Source organism: Rhinolophus sinicus, chromosome 2 (assembly GCF_057876585.1).
Source record: "Rhinolophus sinicus isolate RSI-liver-muscle chromosome 2, RSI-T2T, whole genome shotgun sequence".
Taxonomy (NCBI): Eukaryota; Metazoa; Chordata; class Mammalia; order Chiroptera; family Rhinolophidae; genus Rhinolophus; species Rhinolophus sinicus.
The window spans coordinates 48,122,832-48,145,604 of NC_142502.1; the positions used below are offsets into that span (position 1 = coordinate 48,122,832).

The 22,773-nt window shown below is 38.6% G+C and overlaps 1 protein-coding gene and 2 pseudogenes across 7 annotated transcripts in view; 1 reads left to right on the top strand and 2 right to left on the bottom strand.

The window, feature by feature from the left end:
* The window catches only part of RTN4IP1 (reticulon 4 interacting protein 1), a 148,210-nt gene that overhangs the window by 4,643 nt on the left and 120,794 nt on the right, over positions 1 to 22,773 (top strand). For all 7 annotated transcript variants that reach the window (XR_016020212.1, XM_088795530.1, XM_019734976.3 and 4 more), the window contains exons 2-5: positions 1,433 to 1,584; positions 2,364 to 2,432; positions 3,354 to 3,478; positions 16,677 to 16,725. Coding sequence is in view for 6 of the 7 variants with exons in the window: in XM_088795530.1 (XP_088651656.1) it covers positions 1,433 to 1,584; positions 2,364 to 2,432; positions 3,354 to 3,478; positions 16,677 to 16,725 (395 nt within the window). In the remaining variant the exon portion in view is untranslated. The remainder of the gene's footprint in view (positions 1 to 1,432; positions 1,585 to 2,363; positions 2,433 to 3,353; positions 3,479 to 16,676; positions 16,726 to 22,773) is intronic.
* LOC148758777 (Y-box-binding protein 1 pseudogene) lies at positions 12,138 to 12,887 on the bottom strand (annotated as a pseudogene).
* On the bottom strand, positions 16,771 to 22,221 carry LOC109449055 (CBY1-interacting BAR domain-containing protein 1 pseudogene; annotated as a pseudogene).

Sequence of the window (22,773 nt, forward strand, 5' to 3'; positions counted from 1 at the left end):
TTATTGTTTTCCTTTCTACTGGATCACTGCCATTAGCATACAGTCTTGCTGTTATTTCTTCTTTCTTAAAGAGGAAAAAAGAAATACTCCGCAGTAGACTTCCGTCTCAGTTGTTCGCCTCCAGCCACCGCTGCATGTCTCTCTTCCCCTTTATAGCAAAACTATTTGACAGAGTTGAATGTTCTCACAGTCTCCAATTTCTTCCCATTCTTTATTATTCTGCCACAGCAACTGATCCTGTCAGTCACCCACGACCTCTGTTTTTGGATCCAGTCTTTCGTTTGTGGGTGTTTTTGTTTGTTTGTTTAAAGCCTGTTGGCAGCTTTTGACCTTATTTGAAAAACTGTCTTCCCTGTGAGCAGCATTCCACTTCTTTAAATGAACCTCTCTGCTTGGCTTTCTGGACACCTCCTCACTGGCCAAGCCTCCTCAGGCTCCTTTGCTAGTTTCTCCTCATCCTCAAGCTGTAAAGTTGTACTGCCCCTGAAAGTGGCTGTGGGGGAAGGGGAGACTTACGGAGTGGTTCAGTGATTCTGGAGCATAAGTCGTACATGATACTGGAAAGGTAGGCAGGGTGCTTAGCTTGCAGAACCTCAAATAGCAGAAATGTTCTCTTCGGACAGATGTCAAGCAGAAGAGACAATTACAGATACTTTCGTGTCTTTGAAAAGCCATTTTATATGTTGAAATTGTAATAAACTACTTGGGATTATTGTAGATAGAGGAGCCAGTTTATCTGAGCCAAAAAACAATTGTGGGAAGAATGTTTTCAGCTTCACTTAGCTGATATTTAAATATTCTTAAAAATAAAAGGGTATGTATAATGAAGCAATCAACCTGACTTAACATATCAAAACAGATGTAGTCAAATGGTGTGTTTTTTTTTCCACTGGGGATTCTGCACTTAATCTAAAGATGGTCTAGAAACATTTTTTTGGGAGGTGGCGACCATTATTTATAGACAGTGTCAGTGTCAAGTGCTATCTCCAGGCCTTATTTTTTAACTTCAAACAACTTTAACATTTGTCTTCTTCACCAGACTGGGCACCAAATGACTTAGTTGTTTAAAAAGTTTCTGAATGAGTAAATTAATAAAGAAACTATCTTTAAAGAACAAAGTAAAACTTTTTTCCTAAGACAGAAAATAGTGAAAGGTCTGAAGACAGTTTCAAAATTGGAAATTAAACATTTGGAGCAACAGTAGCTTTAGTTTAACAAGTAATTATAATTTTCTAAGTAATTGTCTTTGAAAGGAACAATGCTCATTGTTTCTTTACTTTCCTGTGTGATGGTAAGAAAATTATAAGGTTTATTACTTTATAATGTACATCTTGAGGATGTAGACTTGTACCTGGCCTATCAGCTTTGACCCTGGAGTAGTTTTGCAATCGTTCCATTCCTTTGGAAGAAAGAGATGTATTGTATTTTATAGGTGGTTATGGAGCTGCAGCTTTAAATATGAAACGTGATCCTTTACACATTAAAACCAAAGGAGAAGAATTTCCCCTGACTCTGGGTCGGGATGTCTCTGGTGTGGTGATGGAGTGTGGACTTGATGTGAGGTACTTTAAGCCTGGAGATGAGGTGAGTTATGAAACGCTGCTATTCCTTTTCGAAATACGCAAATTTCATTCTGCTTCTTTTGGAAGTATATTCCATATCGTTGACCTTTTTTCTTCTTTCCAACAAATATACTAAGCTTTGGCTGGAACCCTCATTTTCTTGGTTCTGTTGTTCTTGGTTCTGTTCAATAGCTTGACTATACTCAAGCTTCCTAAATCTAGTGCTTAAGACTTGCAGTATTCTAAAATATGTATGATTGGGACTGTAATTTTTTTTTCTTGAAAGAGTCTTTAAATGACAATTTCTACTGTATGGGCTAGGTGGTTTTAAAATAGCTAAAGTTTGGTATAATTACCTGTCACTTGTCAGTTTGAATTTCCATATCAAGAAATGAAAGTGAGCTCATAATAATAGCTAACACTGTTCTGGTTGCTTTTCATAAAATAACTCATTTAACCCCTATGAAGTAAGTTCATTAGGCCCAGTTTATAGATGAGGAAGCTATAAAGAGGTCCCATAGCTAATAAGTGGCAGAGCCAGGATTCAAGCCCCCGAGACTGGTACTCTAAGTATGTAGTGTAAATAGAGCAGGATTTACTGGCTTCTGCTTCCAGTGTGGCTTGACTTGATAAATCCAGAATCATAGTAAGTAATATATTTATAGCATGTGAAAATAACCCTTTTGCTTGGCGTATTGCTTACTTGCGCTTTTTTCATAGGGTGGGGTATGTATTGGGGAATGCCTTCATGTTTAGCTTTGGATAAAAAAGATCTGTTTCTAATGAAGTTGTGTGTTTCAGGTCTGGGCTGCAGTTCCTCCCTGGAAACAAGGCACTCTCTCAGAGTTTGTTGTAGTCAGTGGGAATGAGGTAACTTACCAGTTCTGTGCTGAAATGCCATTAGAAAGTATGAACGAAGACTGACAAATATCTCTGAAATGATTAGTTGTTTTTAAGATTGGATTCATGTTTAATGGGTAGTTTTGAAAGAGCTAAGATAGGGAATAGGAATTTTTGAAAGATTAGAAAAGTATTTGATGTCATTTAATAACACCGCCTGCCAAAGTAGCATCTTTGTCTTGTGAAGCAGGAATTTGGAGTGAGATCTGGAAACCCTGCTGTGTTTCTTGGTTTTACACAGTGTAAATAGTGGAGACCAAATGTACCAAATGGAGCGTACCGATTAATTATAAACAGAAGCATGGAAGTATCAAGCTGTTTCAAATAACTTTAAAAACAGGAGTCTAATCAAATACAGTCAGGAGGCCTGACAATTTGAATAGAGAGAAAGGGGTTAACATTGAGGAAATTGGTTATAGAGGGAGGGCAGGAAGGGAAGGAGGGGTATTACTGAGATTAGAGAAAGTCTGGAAAGATTACCTTCCAGTGAATGGGAGTAAAGGAAACAGCTGACTTCAGAAACAAATTAGAATGTGTTTATAAGAGCTCGAGGTTTATTTGGATTTATTTCTGGGTATAGTCAGGACTAATGGGATTACTGAATGTGATCTTTTTATGAAGAATTAGCAGCTATGTCTGATAATGTGGCATATGTGCCATATCAGAGGTTTATAACATCATGAACCTCTGGCCCCAGGAACAGGTTGAGTCATTTGGAGAGTGTTCCATAGGGATAACCTTCAAGTAGGGTATATAAGACGTACTGAACTTGGCGTAATGTTACAGACTTATCTATGAAAATAGTTGGATTCGTATAAAGGTGAATGCAGTTAATTGTGTTCTTAGGTTTGCAAGTCATTGTTTCCTTCTGACTGTTGTCTTCAAATCTAGGTCTCTCACAAGCCCAAATCACTCACTCATACTCAAGCTGCCTCTTTGCCATATGTGGCTCTCACAGCCTGGTCTGCCATAAACAAGGTTGGCGGCCTGAATGATAAAAATTGCACAGGAAAACGGTAAGCATCAATGGTGGCACCTAAATCTCCCTTCTTTCCTTCTGTAAGGTCTGTGCTGTAGATTTTTCAGAAGCATTAAAACCAGGATCATTTACATGAGCAGAATTGTAGTAACATTTAAACATTTCCAGAGAACTCTGTTTGTGTCAGTTTGCACTTTCTTAACCTCATTCTGTTGATTCTTAGTCCAATCAAATAGGAGTTTAAAAATTGAAATGTGTAGATGGACTTTGGAAGTGTAAACCTTCTAAAATAAGGCAAAATTTTATAGTAAATCTCTGGGAAGAAGATCCATTGCTTTTATCAGATTCCTAAAAAGGTTAAGAATTGCCCCATCTAGTTTCTAAAGAATGATGTCAAGGTGCATGTGTTTTTCCCCGACCTCTCCTAGGAGTTGCTCTCATACTTGCAGATTTCTATGAAAATCAGACATTAAGGAACTGCAGAACACTGCAGAATATTCTTGAGTTCTCTTAGGCTCAATGCGTGGTATCCTTTCGGTCAGTTCTGGTGCTTCAAGGCCTTGAATGTATGCTCGGTTGAGTTGGAAACAACACTGAGTAGAAATGTCTTAGATGCTCTTGCATTCATACCGGGACTCTGCTGCTTTCTCAGTCACTTCTGTGAGTTTTGTTTTAAGGGTTAAATGAGATACAAGTAAAGCTCGGGGCACAGGCTGTGGCACATGGGGGGTGCTCAGTAAATGGAGACCACCATTATTAGCGATGAGATAATAAGTTGGCATCATAGGGAAAACTGATGATTTTATTTTTTGGTGAGAAAACTAGGTACTAAGAACCATTTCATGATTGTGATGGAGGAGAGAGCTATAGGTCAAATTTTAATAAATTAAAATAGCTTAGTTTTTTGATTGCTAAGGATTGTGCAGGTAAAAACTAAAGTCTGTGTCATTCCATACTCCTGCTGTAATGAAACATTGCACTTTACGTTTAATGTGTTGATTTACAGTGCATTGAATTTAATGAAAGCTTAATAGCTGTATTTCTGAAAGCAGTGTGAAGGCTATTCATCTAATGAGGCGCTACCCTTTAGCATAGAATTCAAGGCAAACATGTATTCTAAAGGTCAGCTCTGTTTATTTTTTGAACTTTGGGGCTTGTCTTTCTTGAGGTTGCCATTTTGGTCAAACACTGTTTTTAATTTAAACAATTTAATTTATTAGTTTGATCACATAGATTTTTCTAATGGTTTGTCTTAGTTAATAACTGCAAAACTCTTATTCAGGATTTTTAGACCTTTATTATTATTGTACATTCTACATTGACATTGATGCTTTGTTGTTTCGTTTTTCCTTAAAAACATTGGACTTTCTATGCCTGCGTGACTGTATGTGCACTATGGTTAGAGAGCTGTCGTTCCTTTTGCCAGTTCATGGTTCTCTAGGCATACTGTTTTTTTAGTACCCTGAAGAAAACAATTTAGAAACAGATCTAGCTGTCTCTTCTGAGCTACACAGATGTGTGCCCCCATTTTATTGTTGACGTTTTGGGTAATTCTTTGGGTAATTCTTTGGTATTGTGTTATCTTATGTTTGAGCAATGATGGCTTGGAACTGGGGTAGTACAGCCCTGTTTCTATTCTCCACTCTGCTACTAACTAATCAGGTGACTACATGCATGCTCTTTATGGTCTCTTTGTATAGTGTAGGTTGTTAGGAGAGCTTTGAGAAATGGAAAGTTTTATACCTTATAAGGTATATGTTATGTTGAGTTGGGTCTGTTATTGAGTTAGCCACATGTTAACCAAACTGGAGTGAAATCCATTGTAAAGAGCCTCACTAGTTCACTTCAGAGACTCCTGGCTCATTCCCACGTACCTGGTGACTGTAGGATGCCCTTGTTCCAAGTAGCAGTGAGAGCTTGGGCCTCTGCTGCTCTAGGAAGTGTCCTTTTACGAAATTACCACAGGGGTGGTGATAATGGCCTCCCTCTCCAACTCCTTATTTGTGAGGATCCCATGAGAGATGTACCTTTAAATACATTTTTAAGAGATGTACTGTAAAAATACTTTTACATGAAGAAATGACTATTATAGTAGGATTTTATTTTATATAAACTCAGAGCTTCCAGTGTCCAAAGTGGCTTTTTTTCAATTTGACTATTTAATGTGATTGGTGGAGCATATTTTGGCTTCTCTAAGCAGTAATTATTCGTTTTCTGTTAGCTATTGGCATTAAGGTATTCTTTAGTCTTCACAAAGCAGATCAGTGTTGTTATCAAGGACTAACAGTATGTTTTTCTAATCAGTTAATTAACAAAAAATGACAGAAACACCTATCAGCACCTTGGAAGATTTTATAGGATTTTTTAAATGACAAACAGCTTTTTGAAATTAAGACAAAGCTTTGTAAAGTTTCGATAGTGTTTACCTTTTCCTTTTTTGTTATATAATCATATTTCTGCAACAACTAAGCATCAGCGAACCAAGGGGATAATTTAATATTGATGTCATATAATGTGTCATTTTTGCCCATACTTGGGTATCACTACTAGGAAATGTGAGATGAAATGATGCCAGTCTTACCTGCCCAGCCATAGTTTCTTCATAATTTATTCAGTAGGAACATGTAGATAACTTAGGGCTCTCAAGATGAATAGAAATTTTTAAAAAAGTGGTTACACCAGATATTTTTACAACAGTCCGATCTGCTTTATTAGTAGTATAATGGTCCACCTTGACTATTTTGTGTTCTGCCTAAAATTCATCTCTTGCTGGGAAAGTTGTACTTTATTCTGTTACACAGAAATAATAGAAAGTGTTAGAAATTGAACCATTCCTCCTCCACAAAATAAATTTCACTTTTAAATTGAGTATATTTGAAAGTCAATGCAGTGAATTTAGGAATGCTTCATCATTTCTTTTTTGAGATTAGGCTTTATGACAGTAATATTTTGTCATGTAAGGGTAAATTCGGTGTCTGATTAATTCTGTTTATAGAAATAAGCTCAAATTGAAAAACCTTGGATTTAGCCCCGCTCCCCCTCTGTGCTTATGTTGGTCATTACAACAGCTTCCTTCTTTCAGACGCCATCACCTGCCTGTCCTTCACCCACGGCCCACCTGTTTCTCCTCTCACCCCCATCACCCCTGTGGCCTTTGGTTTTCATTTGCACTTGACTAGGTTGTATGGGGAAGGAGAAAGAAACCCCTGTAGTTTAACTTGCTTGAAGAAATTGTGGGGTCGGGAAGAGGAGAGGGTGGAGGGCCTGGCCTGGCTGCTGTGATGCATATGAGTGTGGTCTTCACTCCTGCACCGATTTTTCCTGGAGCTCCAGGAGGCACAGTTAAAGGAATTCGTAGGAAGCTCTTTCCTGGCAAATTGTGTCTCCCCACTTAGTTTGCTAGGTGACCAGGATAACTGTCTTGTGGACTTGAGAAGTCGTTTACTCTTCAGTGCCCTGTAATGAGCCTCCCGCCTTGCCGTTCAAGTGCAGCTGTTCTCACCCTGGTCATAGCTGACTAAGTTGCCAACCCTATGATACTTTTCAGTTCTTATAATTTGACCTCCCTGAAGTATCGAACACCACTGACCACTTCCTCAATACTCACTTTTTTCTATGGTTTCGGGGACACCAGACCCCTTTAGTTTTCTTCTTGCCTTTTTGACCAGTTTTTGTCATTTTTAAAGGCTCCTCTTCTTCCTATAGCCCTTTAGCTGTTGCTCTTTTCAGAGGCCATCATTCCTCTCTGCCTCCCAGGGTTATCTTCTCTGTTCCCAGCTTCTGTTTAGGTTTTGGTAACTTGCAGATTTATGATTCTAACTCCAAACCTCTCTACTGAGTTCCAGTTACATATACCCTTTGTATGTGAAATTCAGTTTGTGCAAAACAAGACTTACTGACTACCACTCTGACTCTTCCTCTGGATTTCCGATGTCAGTTAACTGTGATTCACCTTAAGTCAAAACCTGATAATTGTTACCAAACCCTGCTCCTTCCCGTTCCCCCGTATAACTCATTATTATTAATGTCATGTAAAATTTAGGATTGTTGTCAAATTTGGGAAAAATGTCTTAGAATTTCTTTACTTATATGAGCTATAAGATTGCAAGGCATTTGAAGTTTTCTAATGCAGTGAATGAGCCTAAAATAAAATACCTTTGCATTTCATTGACAACCCTCATTATTTAGTTTGTTATTGATGTCTTCCCTATAGTGGTGTCAGATAACCAAAATAACACAGTTTAGTAACCAATTTGATGTCCTGTATTTAAGGGAAAACAATCCCTGCATTTGGGGCCTACCAGCCGTGGTCCTGAGGGAGCTGTACAGAGTGTTAGAAGAGGCAACATGGAAAGAGGGCATGATTGGCCAGGAGGTTGGGGATTTCCTTACAAGGCTAGCGGGTCCTGCTTTCTCGGGTAAGGTAAGCTAGCCAAAGCCAAGTTGGAGGATTGTGATTGGTGTTAAGTTTCCTCGACAGTGAGGCATTTCCCATAAGTGCAGGCTGACTTAGGTTTAGATTTGTGATGTGGGCTGAATCACTGGGGCAGCATCCATTTTGTGGGTCCTGAAATACAAATTAACTTTATCAGTAGTTTATGGTAAGTTTTTAATCATGTCTTTTAACTGGAAGAATTTTCTACAGACTCACTTCAGGTTCTGTACATCTCAAACCTTGTTTAACCGTGTTTCTCCTTCATTACTCTCAGAATCCAGTGCCAGCTACTATGATGCTCAATCTTATCATAGTAATATTTCATGATGCCTTATTGTGTTGTCATTTGTTACAGGGGCCACAGCCAAGAACTTCAGCGTAGCAGAAAAAGATATTTTTCCTTCCCTGCAGAGTCAATGAAGCTTAAGCTTCAGACCCCTCATTTATACAAGGCCCTGAGAGGGGCCCCAGCAATATATTGGTGGGGTCATATTGGTGGGGACATATTGGTGGGGAGTAGAAATATTCCTGGAAGGCTTTGTGGGGGAGGAAGAAACTTTCCTCTACCCTTCTAGGTTCTTCTGGCTGATCTAATCATCAAATTGCCATGAGACAGATTAACATGAGAAAATAACTAAATTTAATTATTATACATATGAGAACCCCACATACATGAGAGGTTCAGAGACAGAAAGGGAAAATGAGGTATATATGAAGCCTGATAATTAAGTTCACAAACTTGTTGCAACGATGTTGCTAACTTTTTTGATATCAGAGGGATTATTCATTATGAATTTGTACCAACTGGACAAACAGTTAACCAAGTTTACTACTTGGAAGTGCTGAAAAGGCTGCGTGAAAAAGTTAGATGAAAACGACCTGCACTTTTCACCAACAATTCATGGCTCTTGCATCACGACAATGCACCAGCTCACACGACACTGTCTGTGAGGGGGTTTTTAGCCAGTAAACAAATAACTGTATTGTAACACTACTCGCCTGATATGGCCCCCGATGACTTTTTTCTTTACCCAAAGATAAAGGAAATATTGAAACGAAGACATTTTGATGACATTCAGGACATCCAGGGTAATATGACGACAGCTCTGATGGCCATTCCAGGAAGAGTTCCAAAATTGCTTTGAAGGGTAGACTCGGCGCTGGCATCAGTGCGTAGCTTCCCAAGGGGAGTACTTCGATATTCAGCAATGGGGTATGTAGCACTTTATCTAGGATGAGGTCGCAAACTTAATTGTCAGACCTCGCATGACATTCTGAACTAAGGGATGAGGTAAGGCACCTGGGGCTTCAGAGCGAAGCAAGGTCATTCACAGGATGATAAGAATAGCAAATGTTCAGTAATTAGAAGTTTGCCCTGCCCTACATATAGGTCATAAAAGTGATTTCTGGTGATAACTCATTTTGAGCGAATTCCCTAATTTAAATTCTTTAAAGGAGAGGTGAAAATTTCCGTGAGCCCACAGGATGTGGATCCCCTTCAGCTCAATCCACATGCTAACGTGGCACATCCTGGGGAGCCCTGTTCTGAACCTCTTCCACATTTTTAAACCAGGACAGCCTGTAATAATTGAACTCTATTCAGAAATTACTATGAACCACATCAGTATTTCCCACTAAACCCAAAGCAAATGTATCTTTAAATCTACTTTCTTTCAGCCATATCTAGTGTCACCTGACAAGAGGGGAGGTGTAATGGAGTGTAGGAGTGGAAAGAGACAGCAGTTTTAACTGCTTGTGGTTAGTAGGTAGGAAAAATAATTTTCCCTCTACGCTTCTGAGTTCTCTGCTGAGACCTCTAATAAAAGACATTAACAAGAGAAAAACAAATGGACGTTTATTAACGTATGTACCTTATGTATACATGAGAGGTACCTGGGGAAAAATGAGTAACTTGAAGTAGCTTAGAATTCAGACTAAAATACCAGCTTCAGCTAACAACACAAAAGAGAAAAACTCTTGGGGAAGTCCGGTTGTGGAGAGGTTACCAGGAAAAGCAAGAATAAATTTGTTATGCAGAATTACGTTGGTATCTTCTCTGTTAATAAGGGTCTAAAGTTATCTCCAGGGATTAAATTAAACTTTGTCCTTCCTAGTAGAGAGAGGAAGAGGTAAATTTACATCCTGCTTTTAGGGAAATTGGGGGAATGCAGAGAGCTTTCTTATATCTACTTCTTTTCAGTTACCTTCAGCTCAAAATAATCCTTATGCCAAAATGATATATTTTTGGGTGGCATAGCCTGCTACCCTTCATAGCATATTCTACTTTAAAAATTTTACAAAGACATATATCCACCCAAATATATTGCTGGGGCCCCTCCCTGGGCCTTGTATAAGGGAGGGGCCCGAAGCTTAAGCTTTATTGGCTGTGTAGGCTTTTGAAGAGTGGCTCCTCCACTCTTCAAAATTCTTGGCTCGTGCCCCTGTAACAAATGACAAGAAGAGAAAAGGACAGTGATTTCTTACAAGTTTTATGTGACATAGGAACCTTCATAGGAAATGAAGACCTGAAGAAGTAAACCTGTGTGTTTGTATGTGACATTTGATGAAGAGTGCCGAGTTGTGAAAAAATGTGATAGGACAAAGGGTATGAGCGAAGTGTAAGTAAACTGGGGAAACAAGGCCGCCTTGTTCTACTTCCTCTCTGTGACTTTCCATCTTGGAGGTAAGGACGCTTCCTCATAGGGAGGACACCTCTCACGTGAGGATTTTTTATGACTAGCTTCAGGGGAGAAGGTCAGAGTGTCCTCCATAGGCCATTTCTCAAACGCCTTCAGCTTAAAATATTCAATATGCCAAGGTGCCATATTTTGAGGTAGCATGTCCTGAACCGCATCAGCTCCATGGTAAATCCTTCTCTGACCACACAACTGCTCTCCCATCCATCCTATTATTACCATAATAAATGATCTGTCCCTCTTTCTTCCTTCCCTCTGTTCTATATCAGATTGAAGGAACCAGTGACTTGGGATGGTTCCCACTGCCTATCCCCATTTGGGGAGATGTGTTCCCAGTACCCGGGGTTGAAATTCTGAATACATTTCCCACAGAACCATTGCTATACTGTGTAGGAGGTTCTTCGTCCTTTATGGATTAACTAAACCTTTTTAAAAAGCTACCCTGGGCACCTTGCCAAGACGTATAAATAGCTTTGTTTTCATGGGAAAATGTGTTTAAAAGTTCTAAACAACTAATTCACACATGAACTCTTCTGTAAATTGGGGAATGTCTACATGAATTACTGAGGCTTAAAAGAAGGGGACACACAAATCCACGCTGTCTCGGTCATGTTTGGTTGATTTGTAGCTGTATTACACTTACTCAGATTAAGTTTCTCACTCACTTTAGGGAGTAAACTTAGCATATTGTGATACACTTTGCTATCTTTCATCCATTTCCCGCAACGATTTAAAAGTTGTGTGTGAAACTGAAGATTGAGATTATACATTTTCAGCATAATTTTTTTAAAAATTTAAGACCTTTATTAATAGGTGCTTGCAGTTTGTTGACTTTTTTGAAAAAAATCAAGTTGTAAACTTTTATTACAAATTAAAAATGAAGTTCTTAAAAATCTCAGCTTGACCAGATGTGAAACAATTTAAAAGCCTTTAAAGGTGTATTGAGGAAAAAAACAGGCTTTTTCTCTTTTTAAATTAAAAAACACATTTGTCATTACCAAAAAGAGACATCTTTAGGTAAAAATAATAAAAAACCCATGCTGCATAGATAATGCAGATAGTTCCAGTATCTGGTAAATGGGCAGAAAGCAAGCACTTAAGGTTTTTAGCTCCAATCTTTTGTTCATTTCTTATTGCTGGAATTTCATAGTCATTTCTTCTTGTTGGGTGACTACACTACATGATGGTAGAGATGGTAAGCGGGCATTTGCTCAGCCCCACCCTGCTCAGCTTCTGGAGCGGATTAATTCAGCTGATGGATCGCTGCTTTTGTCGCTGCCATCTTGCTGTTTAGGGTTTTCTGGGTGTCTGCATTGGTAGTTGAAGTTACGGTTGTACCAATGTTGAGGTGGCTGCTGACCTCGCCTCTCATTTCCTTGATTTTCCTTATCTCCATTGCCATCCTCTCTAGGCTGTCTTTGGTGAGGAAGGCCCCTGCAGAATCGTGATCTATACTCCCAATATATACAGAGGGTGCCAAAAAAATGTACTCACATTTTAAGAAAGGAAAAAACTATTAAAATTATAATACTCAATATATACTGATAACAAAAGATGAATATAAGTCATGTTTGTACACTTTTTTGGCCCTGGGTATTCCGTCTCACCGGTCTACCTTGTTCTCCTGCTTCCGGTTGTCAGCACCCGCCATCTCTTCGTGCACAGCAGGGTTGGAATACGGTGGTCCACGTCCATAGGGCCTCCGCGTGTAGTAAGGTGGGAACCGTGGCCTGCGGTAGGGCCCCGGCTGTTGGGCCTCGCCTTCGGGAGCGCTCTCCGACCCCTCATTCTTTCCCCCACTGTCACTATTCTGGTAATTGCGTGGAGGACTCTTGCGACGTGCATAGCGTCTGTCATGGTTTACTTCCTTGCGCTGGAACTCCACCAGGGCCTGTGCCATTTGCCGCCTCCGCACCCTTTTCTCCTTCCACAACATCAAACTCCACAGTCTCCATCTCCTACACTGCGAAGGCACTTCCTGGGGTTACTGTTTATGGCAGCCTGGTGTGCAAATCCATCTTCCTTGGTGTCATTCCTGTTGAAGGAACCATATCCGTTTCTTATTGAACCATTTTACTGCTCCCAAAACCTTCCTTGCAATGATCTTGTCCCCCCCTTGGCAGGTGCTGGTGACGTAAGGCTGCGCCCCCGCTGCTCCCTGCGCCACTGCAGGTGGTGCCGGGTTTGGTGTCTGTAGTGCTGCTGGGGTGGGGGTGGGGGGCAGGCTGGGTCTCATCCTCGTGGCTCCTGGTTACCCGGAGGGGGGGCGTGGTGGGGGGGGCAGCTGCGGCTCCTCCCGGGGTGTGATGGTAACTAGGCCGTCAGCAATGGGGCTGCTCAGAGCTCTTTGGGGTCTGGCTTCTCTTCCGGCCACTCATCAAACTCAGCATCATCCTTATTTTTTAAAGACCAGTTGTTTCCACTGGTGGAAGATTTAGCCATGTTTAAATCACCTTTGTTTCTGAGCCATTAGGACGTAAAAAAGGGCACTCTACCTGTGCTGTGGCTGTTCCCCCGCCCCCCCCCCCCCCAGTATGTGTTCTGGGGGGAATCATGAAGGCCATTTACTTCTGCGTGAGAAAGGTGTCGAGACTCAATGTAAGCTTAAATTAGACTGAAAATGCCAATTCTCTTTCATTGACTCCTAGAGTGTACCATCATGATCATCGTTTCATAGGTAATGAATTTGAGGCCTAGAGTCAGTTGGTGGGAGAGTTGGGCCTAGAGCCCAGGTGTCCACACCAGCCCTGGCATTCAGAGATTTCTGGGGCTAAGCCAGAATATAGAAATTTGAAAGATGATTCCCTACTCTGGATCGCTTCCTATTTTGTTGTGTTTCTTTCTTTTTTTTTTTTTTTTGGTAAGGTAATTATGGTGTTGATGCCTCATAAGATTGTAATATTGAAAAATAGGATTATAGAGGAGTTAGGTGCCCAAATGCTAAATAGAAAGTGACTCAGTCATAGAAAAGAAAGCCAACTTTGCTTTATACCTTATGTGTTTTAGGGAGAATTCAGAGATTGGGCAGAAATGACATAAACTTAAGAGTTTAGGGTTTAAGGATATATAAGCAGTGTAATAATTATACTTTCCCCCATATTTTATATATCTTCCACAGTGCAATTCTCACTGACTTCAAAAAAAGCTCTATATGTGGACTTAGGAAGTAAGAGAGGAATGCAATGAAAAATCTTGGCAATTTTCAATTATAGTGCTTTTTACAAATAGAGTATTTTTGCTCTGTATAAACAAATAAGCAACACAGCACACCTTTCTTTACTATAACAAATTGGCTTCTACTTCAGTGAGATTTGAATAGCAACTGGGTAGAAAGTATTCCCACTGTATAGCACAAAAGTAAAGGGCCGCTGGGGGTAAGCGCAGCAGTGTTTTCCCTTTGTACTGCAAGTGCTTTGAAGAGTACAACAAGTATAGTTAGTTCAACCACAGGACTTCAAACTGTAGAGGACCAACCGACTTAGTGCTGGCTTGAAAATTTATTTTGCCTGCTGTCCCTTTGTGGAACTTTCTTTGTTTGAAGAAAAGTACCGGGCCTGGTTGAACCTGCACAAAACATGGAATTTGCAGGACCAGGGAATGATGTGTCCCCAGGGCTTCTTTACAAGCTGACTGGTGGTATGTAGCTTTTGGCTGGGCTTGCTCGTTGCGTTTTTGCACTTGGGGGCGCCATCAAGTGGCAACATAAGGAACTGACGCTGCTAGTGCAGAACCACTCCCTCTTCTGCCAAGCGTTGCTGAGAAGCAATGCTGCTTTATTTGAAGGAATGAATTTTGCTTCTTTATTCGGAGGAAGGCGGCTGCTTTGGATCAAGAATTATGGGGAAGTGATGAACTGCCAGTAATGTGGTCGGAGATGTGTCCAGCCATTGGATCCTTAAGCAGCCATTATATTTGGCATCCTCTTAAATCCAGCATTCTCAGAATTAGAAATTAATTTCAGGCTTTTCGTTACTGGAAAAAACTTCAATGTAATCTTTCAAATAACCAGATCATTTCCTCGTTTGGGGTAATAGCAATTGTTGCCTCAACTGTAGGATATACATAATGCTGGCTTAGATGATTTTTAAAGTCAAGAAACACTGATGAGGTATCTGCTGAATTCAGGGTAATATGCCCAGTGCTGGGCGTAATCTGAGGTCTCTGTCCTCGAAGCCCTACAGAATAGCTTGGGAAACAAGCGTATGAATGAAAGGTAGCAATGTGCCAAATGCCAGATACGTGGCATGGGTATCAGGTTTGGGGCTATCTCAAGGGTATTGTGCACAAAAACTGGGACTTGAGCCTTCAAGGGAAGAGAAACCTTAGCAGGTCGTGAAGGTATTTGAGAGCCAGAGGAATGGGCCAGTATGCGTGGGACTTGGGGGTAAGAAGTGAAGGGGCCAGGGTGACTGAGGGTTTTATTCAGGAAATAGCGAGTGGGGTCAGAGTTGAGATAAAGTTAGATTGGGAAAAACTGAAATGAGAGTTTGACTATATAAGAACGAGCCAAAGTAAGAGGGTAAACTATTGCATGGATGAATTACTCTTTGGATGTATCTGTGAGGCAGTTTTAGTGCTTTCCCTCCCCTCTTTAGGAAGTAGTAAAGCTATTAAATGTGTGAGTTGAAGGATTTGGGAGGAGTTGATCTTTAAAGTTTCTTCTATTCACAATTTATAGTTCTGTGAAATTAAATGTAACTCTTCTAAAAGAAACACATGTACAAGGAATTACATTTAGTCGTATTAACTTCAGTGGAAACAGCTGGCTCAGAAATTATAGTAGTAACTTCTAAGATCTAAAGGGTAACAACCAGACTTCTGTGATTTGGGTAAGAGAGAAAAAAATAAAATGAAACGAGGGTTAAGACTGTAGACAGAATGCATATTCCAAGATCTGGTGTACTTGCTGGAGAGATAGGTGGCAAAATTCTCTGCACTTTCTAGCAGCCAAGTCAGAGGGAACCACAACCAGCAGTTGCACAATTTGCAGTGACAGATAAATAGAAGCACAGCTACTGCCACACCTTAATCTTCAGAAACATGTCTTTCTATGTGGACTCATAAAGAGAATTCTCATGAAGAATTCTCTCAACAATATCACCTTAGTTGATGTAGTATCAACTGTCAAATAGTCATTATAACGTCCCCCAGCCTCGATTGGTAGCATAACAGCAAAATGCAGTTCAATGCAAACAACTTTCTGGGGACCTGAAACTATGCAGTCCAAGCAAGGCCATTTGCTGGAGCTCTAATTTAAGTCAGGAATAAAATGTAAGAGTATGTAAAGCAGTGATTCTTGACTAGTGATTCTCTTTTGGGTCATACGTTTGTTTGGGAAATGGATGATAGGTTTGGATCCCTCTCCTCCCCAGTGCACATATTTTTTATGTTATTTAATCACACCACATTTTCCTGTTAGTCCACAATTTCAGAGGGTTCACACCCTCCTTCCTACCCACCCCATTCCTTCGTAAACTCCTGGCTGCACACCCTTGGTCTAGAGTGGCAGGAGGCCTGCAGTGATCAAACGTGGGAGAAACCTGGAGTCCAAGGCCGTTTGTGCTGATGGGACAGATTCATCTGCTTTTACAGGAAGCGAAATTGAAGCTAAGATTGCTTTCCATTTATGAAAGTCGATGAGCTTGATGGGACATGTCTCAACAAAAGACGTTTATTCCACTTTGACAGGAATGTGGTCAGGAATGTGATTTTTCTTAGAGAGCAACTGAATCAACGCTATACACTAAAAAGGATCCCAAAGCTCCCTCTTACAGGGAAAGCTATGGTAATTGTAGCTCAGAGAAATTCTAAGGCAGGTGTTAACCAACAACCATCTGCGCTGCTTTAAAAAATACAAAAATGTTGGTATTTTTGGTGTTTGGTATTCTTGGAAAAGAGCTCATAGAATGTCTAGCTTCAAGCATTTGTAGCTTCTTGGTGAATTTAAAAATCATTGTGTAATAGGATCTTGGGAAGCTGAATGACTTTATTTGCTTTGGGGATTGTTTATCTTTGAGCCAGTTGCATGTTGAAAACATCTTGTTTATTTATCCAGTTATATTGCCTTAGTATTTTCATTAACTGTAGTTTCTTTTGCATTGCAGTGTTTTAATCTTGGGTGCTTCAGGCGGAGTTGGTACTTTTGCTATACAGGTAAGACCATTTCTTTTTTTCTTTTTATTTTGAAACGTGATTTATACATCCTGTTCTGGGGCTTCATGTAATAGGAGTAGTAATACATAAACAACAGAAATAATAAGACATGATGATAATGATAGCTTAAGACTTATTTTGAGCCACATGCGAGCACTTCACAAACATTAGCTTATTTAACCCTACTAGGCTGTTTTTTTCTTTCTTTCTTTCTTTCTTTCTTTCTTTCTTTCTTTCTTTCTTTCTTTCTTTCTTTTTTTTGAGGCAACATTGGTTAATAATATAAGTTTCAAGTATACAGTATTATAATTCAATATCTGTATATACTAAAGCATGCTCACCACCAAAAGTTTGGTTTCCATCTGTCACCATATGTTTGACCCGCTTTCCCTATTTCATCGTCCACCATCCTTCCCCCTCTGGTAACTACCATTCTGTTGTCCATATTGGTGAGTTCATTGTTATTTTGTTTTGTTTGTTTGTTTCTTTTTTTTGTTTGTTTTATAGTCCACATGTGAATGCAATTACATAGTTTGTCCTTTTCCTTCTGACTTACTTCACTTAGCATAGTACTCTCGAAACTTATTCATGCTGTCTCAAATAGCAATATTTCATTTTTTTATGGCAAGTCATATTCCATTGTGTATATGTGTGTATATGTATATCTATCACATCTTTATCCATCAATGGACACTTAGATTGCTTTAATATCTTGGCTATTGTAAATATTGCTGCAGTGAACACAGGGGTACATATATATCTTTTCGAATTAGTGTTTTCATGTTCTTCAGATAAATACCCAGAAGAGGAATTGCTGGATCATACGGTATAATTCTTAATTTTTTGAGGAACCTCCCTACTGTTTTTCATAGTGGCTGCACCAATTTACAATCCGCCAACAGTGTACAAGGGTTTCCTTTTTTCCCACATCCTTTCCAACACTTGTTATTTCTTGTCTTTTTTTTATAATAGCCATTCTAACAGGTGTGAGGTGGTGTCTCATTGTGGTTTTGAGTTGCATTTCCCTGATGATCAGTGCTGTTAAACATCTTTTCATGTGCCTGATGACCTTTATGTGTTCCTTGGAAAAATGTCTATTCAGATCCTGTGCCCATTTTTGCATTGGGTTGTTTGGTTTTTGGTGTTGAGTTGTATGAGTTCTTTATATATTTTGGATATTAATCTCTTATCTGGAATATCATTTACAAATATCTTCTCCCATTCAGTTGGTTGCCTTTTTGTTTTGTTGATTTCCTTTGCTGTACAGAAGCTTTTTCATTTGATGTAGTCCCATTTGTTTATTTTTGTTCTTGTTTCCCTTGTCATTGGAGCCAAATCCACAAAAACATCACTAAGACCAATGTCCAAAGCTTTGCACCTGTTTTATTTTATGTATTTTATGGTTTCAAGTCTTACATTAAAGTCCTTAATCCATTTTGAGTTAATTTTTGTATGTGGTGTAAGAGAGTGATATAGTTTTATTCTTTTGCACATAGCTGTCCAATTTTCCCACACCATTTATTGAAGAGAATTTCCTTTCTTCACTGTATGTTCTTGGCTCCTTTGTGATAGATAAGTTGCTCATGTCTGTGTGGGTTTTTTCCTGGGTGCTCAGTTCTGTTCCATTGGTCTGTGTGTCTGTTTTTCTTCCAGTATCATACTGTTTTGATTATTGTAGCTTTGTCTTAGAAATCAGAGAGTGTGATACCTCCAACTTTGTTCTTTTTTCTCAGGATTGCTTTGGCTATTTGGGGTCCTTTGTGGTTCCAAACAAATTTTTGTTCTATTTCTGTGAAAAATGCCATTGGGATTTTAGTAAGGATTGCATTGAATGTAACAGATTGCTTTTGGTAATAATGGACATTTTAACAATGTTAATTCTTCTAATCCATGAGCATGGAACATCTCTCTATTTCTTTGGCCTTCTTAAATTTCCTCCAACAATGTAAGACAATTTTTCAAATCTTGTGAATAGGAAGATTGTTATTTTTATGAATTTATTAATTCACATACATTATTTTTTCTTAAAAGCTGAAGGAAAGCCAGATTTAGTAAATTCACTGTAATTTCAGCTTGATCTTCTAAGAAGGAAATTTTCTAAGTAGAAGGAAGCATTGATCTTTCCAGTGGTTTTATATGTGAGTTTGTTTGTAGATGTCCTCTATAAGAAATACAGGAAATTTTTTAAGGAGGAAGATCATGGTTGGTACACGTGGATGGAGGTTTGCAATTTGGTAGGAACTGATAAGCTGATTCTAAAATGTACATAGAGGTGCCATAGCAATACTCCCCCAAAGTGATTTACAGATTCAGTGCAATCCTATTAAAATGATAGCTATGCTTTTTTTGCATAAATTGTCATGCTGATCCTAAAATGCATATGGAATTGCAAGGGATCCCAAATTGCCAAACAATCCTGAAAAAAAGACAAATTGGAAGACTCGCTGGCTCAATATAAAATTTACTGCACAATTACATTAATCAAAACAATGTGGTACTGGCATAAGGATAGACAGACAGATTAATGGAATAGAATCGAACATCTGGAAATAAACCCATACATCGATGGGTAATTGATTTTTGACTAGGGTGGCAAGGTCATTAAATGGGGAAAAGAGTAGTCTTTTCAATCAGTGGTGCTGGAACACCTAGATATCCACTGCAAAAAAAAAGAAAAAAAGAAAAAAGAACTTGAACCCCTACCTCACATCATATATGAAAACTAACTCAAGCTGAGTCAAAGAGCTAAAACCATAAAACACTCAGAAGAGAACATAGAAATAAATCTTCATGATCTTGGATTTGGCAACAGATTCTTCGATATGACACTAAAAACACAAGCAACAGAAGACAGAAACAGATAAATTGAATTTCATAAATTAAAACCTTTGTGCATCAAAGAACACTATCAAGAAAGTGAAAAAACAACATACAAAATGGAACCCAATATTTGCAAATCATTTGTCTAAATAGGGTATAATATCCAGAATATGTAAAGAGCTCTTACAACTCAACAACAGAAAGACAAATAATTCAATTAAAAAATTGAAATTGAAAAAACTCAGAAAAAAAGTAAAACGAGAAAACCATTTATCAATAAAGGCTAAACTTCATAGTAATTATACCCTAGTAGAAATAGAATGTGTAAACAGGAAAAAATTTAAATTACAAAAGAAACAATGAGATAGAAACCGTCAAATATGAAGATAGGAAAGAAGATTTTAATATATGGATAATAGGAGTCTCTGAAGAGGAAAACCAAAACAAGGGACTAAAACAAATACTAAAATGTATTATTCAAGAAACTTCCCTACTTTCCTGAAATTAAATGATTTAAAACTACATATTAAATGACCATAGCACTTATCAAACTAAAAAGATGGACTCAGAACAAGCAATATCAAGGAAAACTCTACTACAATTATTGGCCTTTAAGAAAAAGAAAATAAAAAATCCTTAGGACATCTTAAAAGAAAGAGCATATATCTTAGAAAAGAAGTAAAATTAGATTATCAGACTTTTGACAACAATGCTTTAATGTCAGTGAAAAATAATATGGTAACGTATCTAAGACACTTGAGAAAGAGTACGCTAAGAATTTTATATTCAGCCAAACTGGTCTTCATGTATAAAGGATACACAGACTGTTAATAACATGTAAGAACTTGGGCCGTATATTCTTCTGATCCTTTTCTAAGAAATCTATTAGAGAATGAGTTTCTGACAACTAAAATTACTAGAGACGTCAAACTAAGGACTGGTGGTAAATGTTAAATGTAGTTATCTGTAGAACTAAAACTAAATGAAGGCTTAGAAAGAGAGAGTATAGTGTGTAACAGCCATATGCTCTGACAAGGTAAATAAATATAAAATTACTTTTTTAAAACGGGGAAAATAGAGCATATATTAAAAATATTTTAATGCTTCCATTAATCATACTGATAGTGATAATAGTATTATTCAGAGACTATTATGTGTGTAATATACAGTAAAACAAATGGGTATTTACGACATATCATCTACCCATTTATGACATTTAATTCTATCATCCCTTGTGTTTTGACAGCCAGGATTTTAGGTGTGGAAGAAAAGATACAGATATAACAGAAAAGAGGTTAAATAAAAGCTGTGTAGTCTTGAATTTGAATTGGAAGTATCAATATGAACTCAAGAGATATTTTATATGTGTAAAGCTATCTCTTTTTATATGTGTAAAGCTATCTCTTTGGATATATCACTGCTATCCAAAAGAGTACAGAGCTTCTTGGAGAAATGGTAGATTTCAGATTTAGGGCACAAAATATACAAGAAATGAGCCTGAAATATGTTAGATGGCAAGGAAACTATCAAAGATTAGTCGAGTCATACCAAAAACACTCAGGAGCCAACTTGAAGAAAACTCCCAAAGATATGACAATTTGAGCTTCAGTAATAATAATAATTACAATAAATTGATACCCTTCAAATATATTTAAATCCATGAGTTCATGATGAAATATATATTTATGAGGTTTAATGTATTGAGCCAGTGTAAAGTTTTACAATTTAGTAATTCTGGATTCCAAGTCATTTAACATAAAAATGTGAAGTTTACTTAAGAAAATTAATGTTCTTCTTGTGTTACATCTAAGTCCTTACCCTCACACTCTATCATCTTCTGCTTGTTGATCCTTTCTTAGTCACCAGTGGTTACCTGTCCTGTTACGGGTACACACTTAGTTGACCATGATCTCTGAAGAGGTGACTTTGAATTTGCTCTTACAATATCTAAATGAGATGAATAATCTGGTGGATACAGAGAATTTCAGAAAACCTCCAAATCTTCTTCATCAATCTTTTGTATATTTTGGTTGACAGCAGTGTAGACGTCTAACGCTTTGCCATGAAATAGCATTCGGTAGTGATCATTTCTGGGAATATAGCCTTTATGTCCTTTATTTTCTGCCTTTCAAAATTAGCATTATTTTCTCCCAGATGACGAGTTGTTCTGGTAGCATCCCTTGTAGTTCTGTAATTTGGTTTCTGCCTGTGAAATAATGTGTCGATCAGATGGGTTTCGCTGATGTGTTCTTTCTGAGTTAACTGTTTAGCTTCTTGATTCCTTGATGTTAATAACGTTCCTTTGAGATCATGTCGTTTCATTTTTACAGTGGTTCCCTAAGCTTTCAGTGGTTCAACGACTTTGGCTTCAAGTCTTTAAACCTCTGCTTGTCTATTATCCTGAAGTTTGGCAAACTCAACAGCAAAGTTTTTCAGACCCTGCTTTAAATTTGAGGGCTCTGTACAGGCATACACGTTGATTTCATTCACCAGTAGGTCTGCTTTTTCTTGCATTCTGGCAGTTTTCCACACATGAGCAGAGAAGATTTGGCACAGCTCACCAAAATGCTTCTCCATCTTTGTGACAGCGTCTTGCACTTGTCTGGTTTGAGCATCACGGTTTCCCAGGCGGCACCTCAGTATCATGCCTCACGCACTGCCGGGACCCTGGACTGGGGCCCAATGACAGAGCTCCGAGTCACCCAGACACGCCCTGAGGCAGGAGCTGCCGCTGGCGGCTGGGAGCCCATCCTGCCCATAATGATACATTTTTTTAGGTCACTTTTGGAAGATGACAGGGAACCAATTTATTTTATAAACCTATAAAGGAAAATAATTATTTGTCTTGCCTTTACTATATGAACTACACACCTGAGTGAACACAACAGCGTTTCTTTATAAAAGTATGCCAACTAAATAAAAAAAGAAGAGCTAGAATATAACCACCAATAGACAGCTGCTAAGATAACAAAAAAGAGCAACAATCAGACATGATGTGCCTGCTGTCATTTTGCCTGACGTTATCCATCGTCTTGCTAAAAGGATTGAAACAGAAAATACAGAGGACAGAGCAGCGTGACTGGCCCTTGAATGTACAATCAGAAATTCCAGACTGTGGGAAACTCTGCAGGGTAAATGGCCAGGATTCTTTCACAGATAAATTATAAGGAAATGAAAGTATAGAAAAGGAGCCTATAGCTTAAAAAGAGACTTAAAAGAAGACATCAT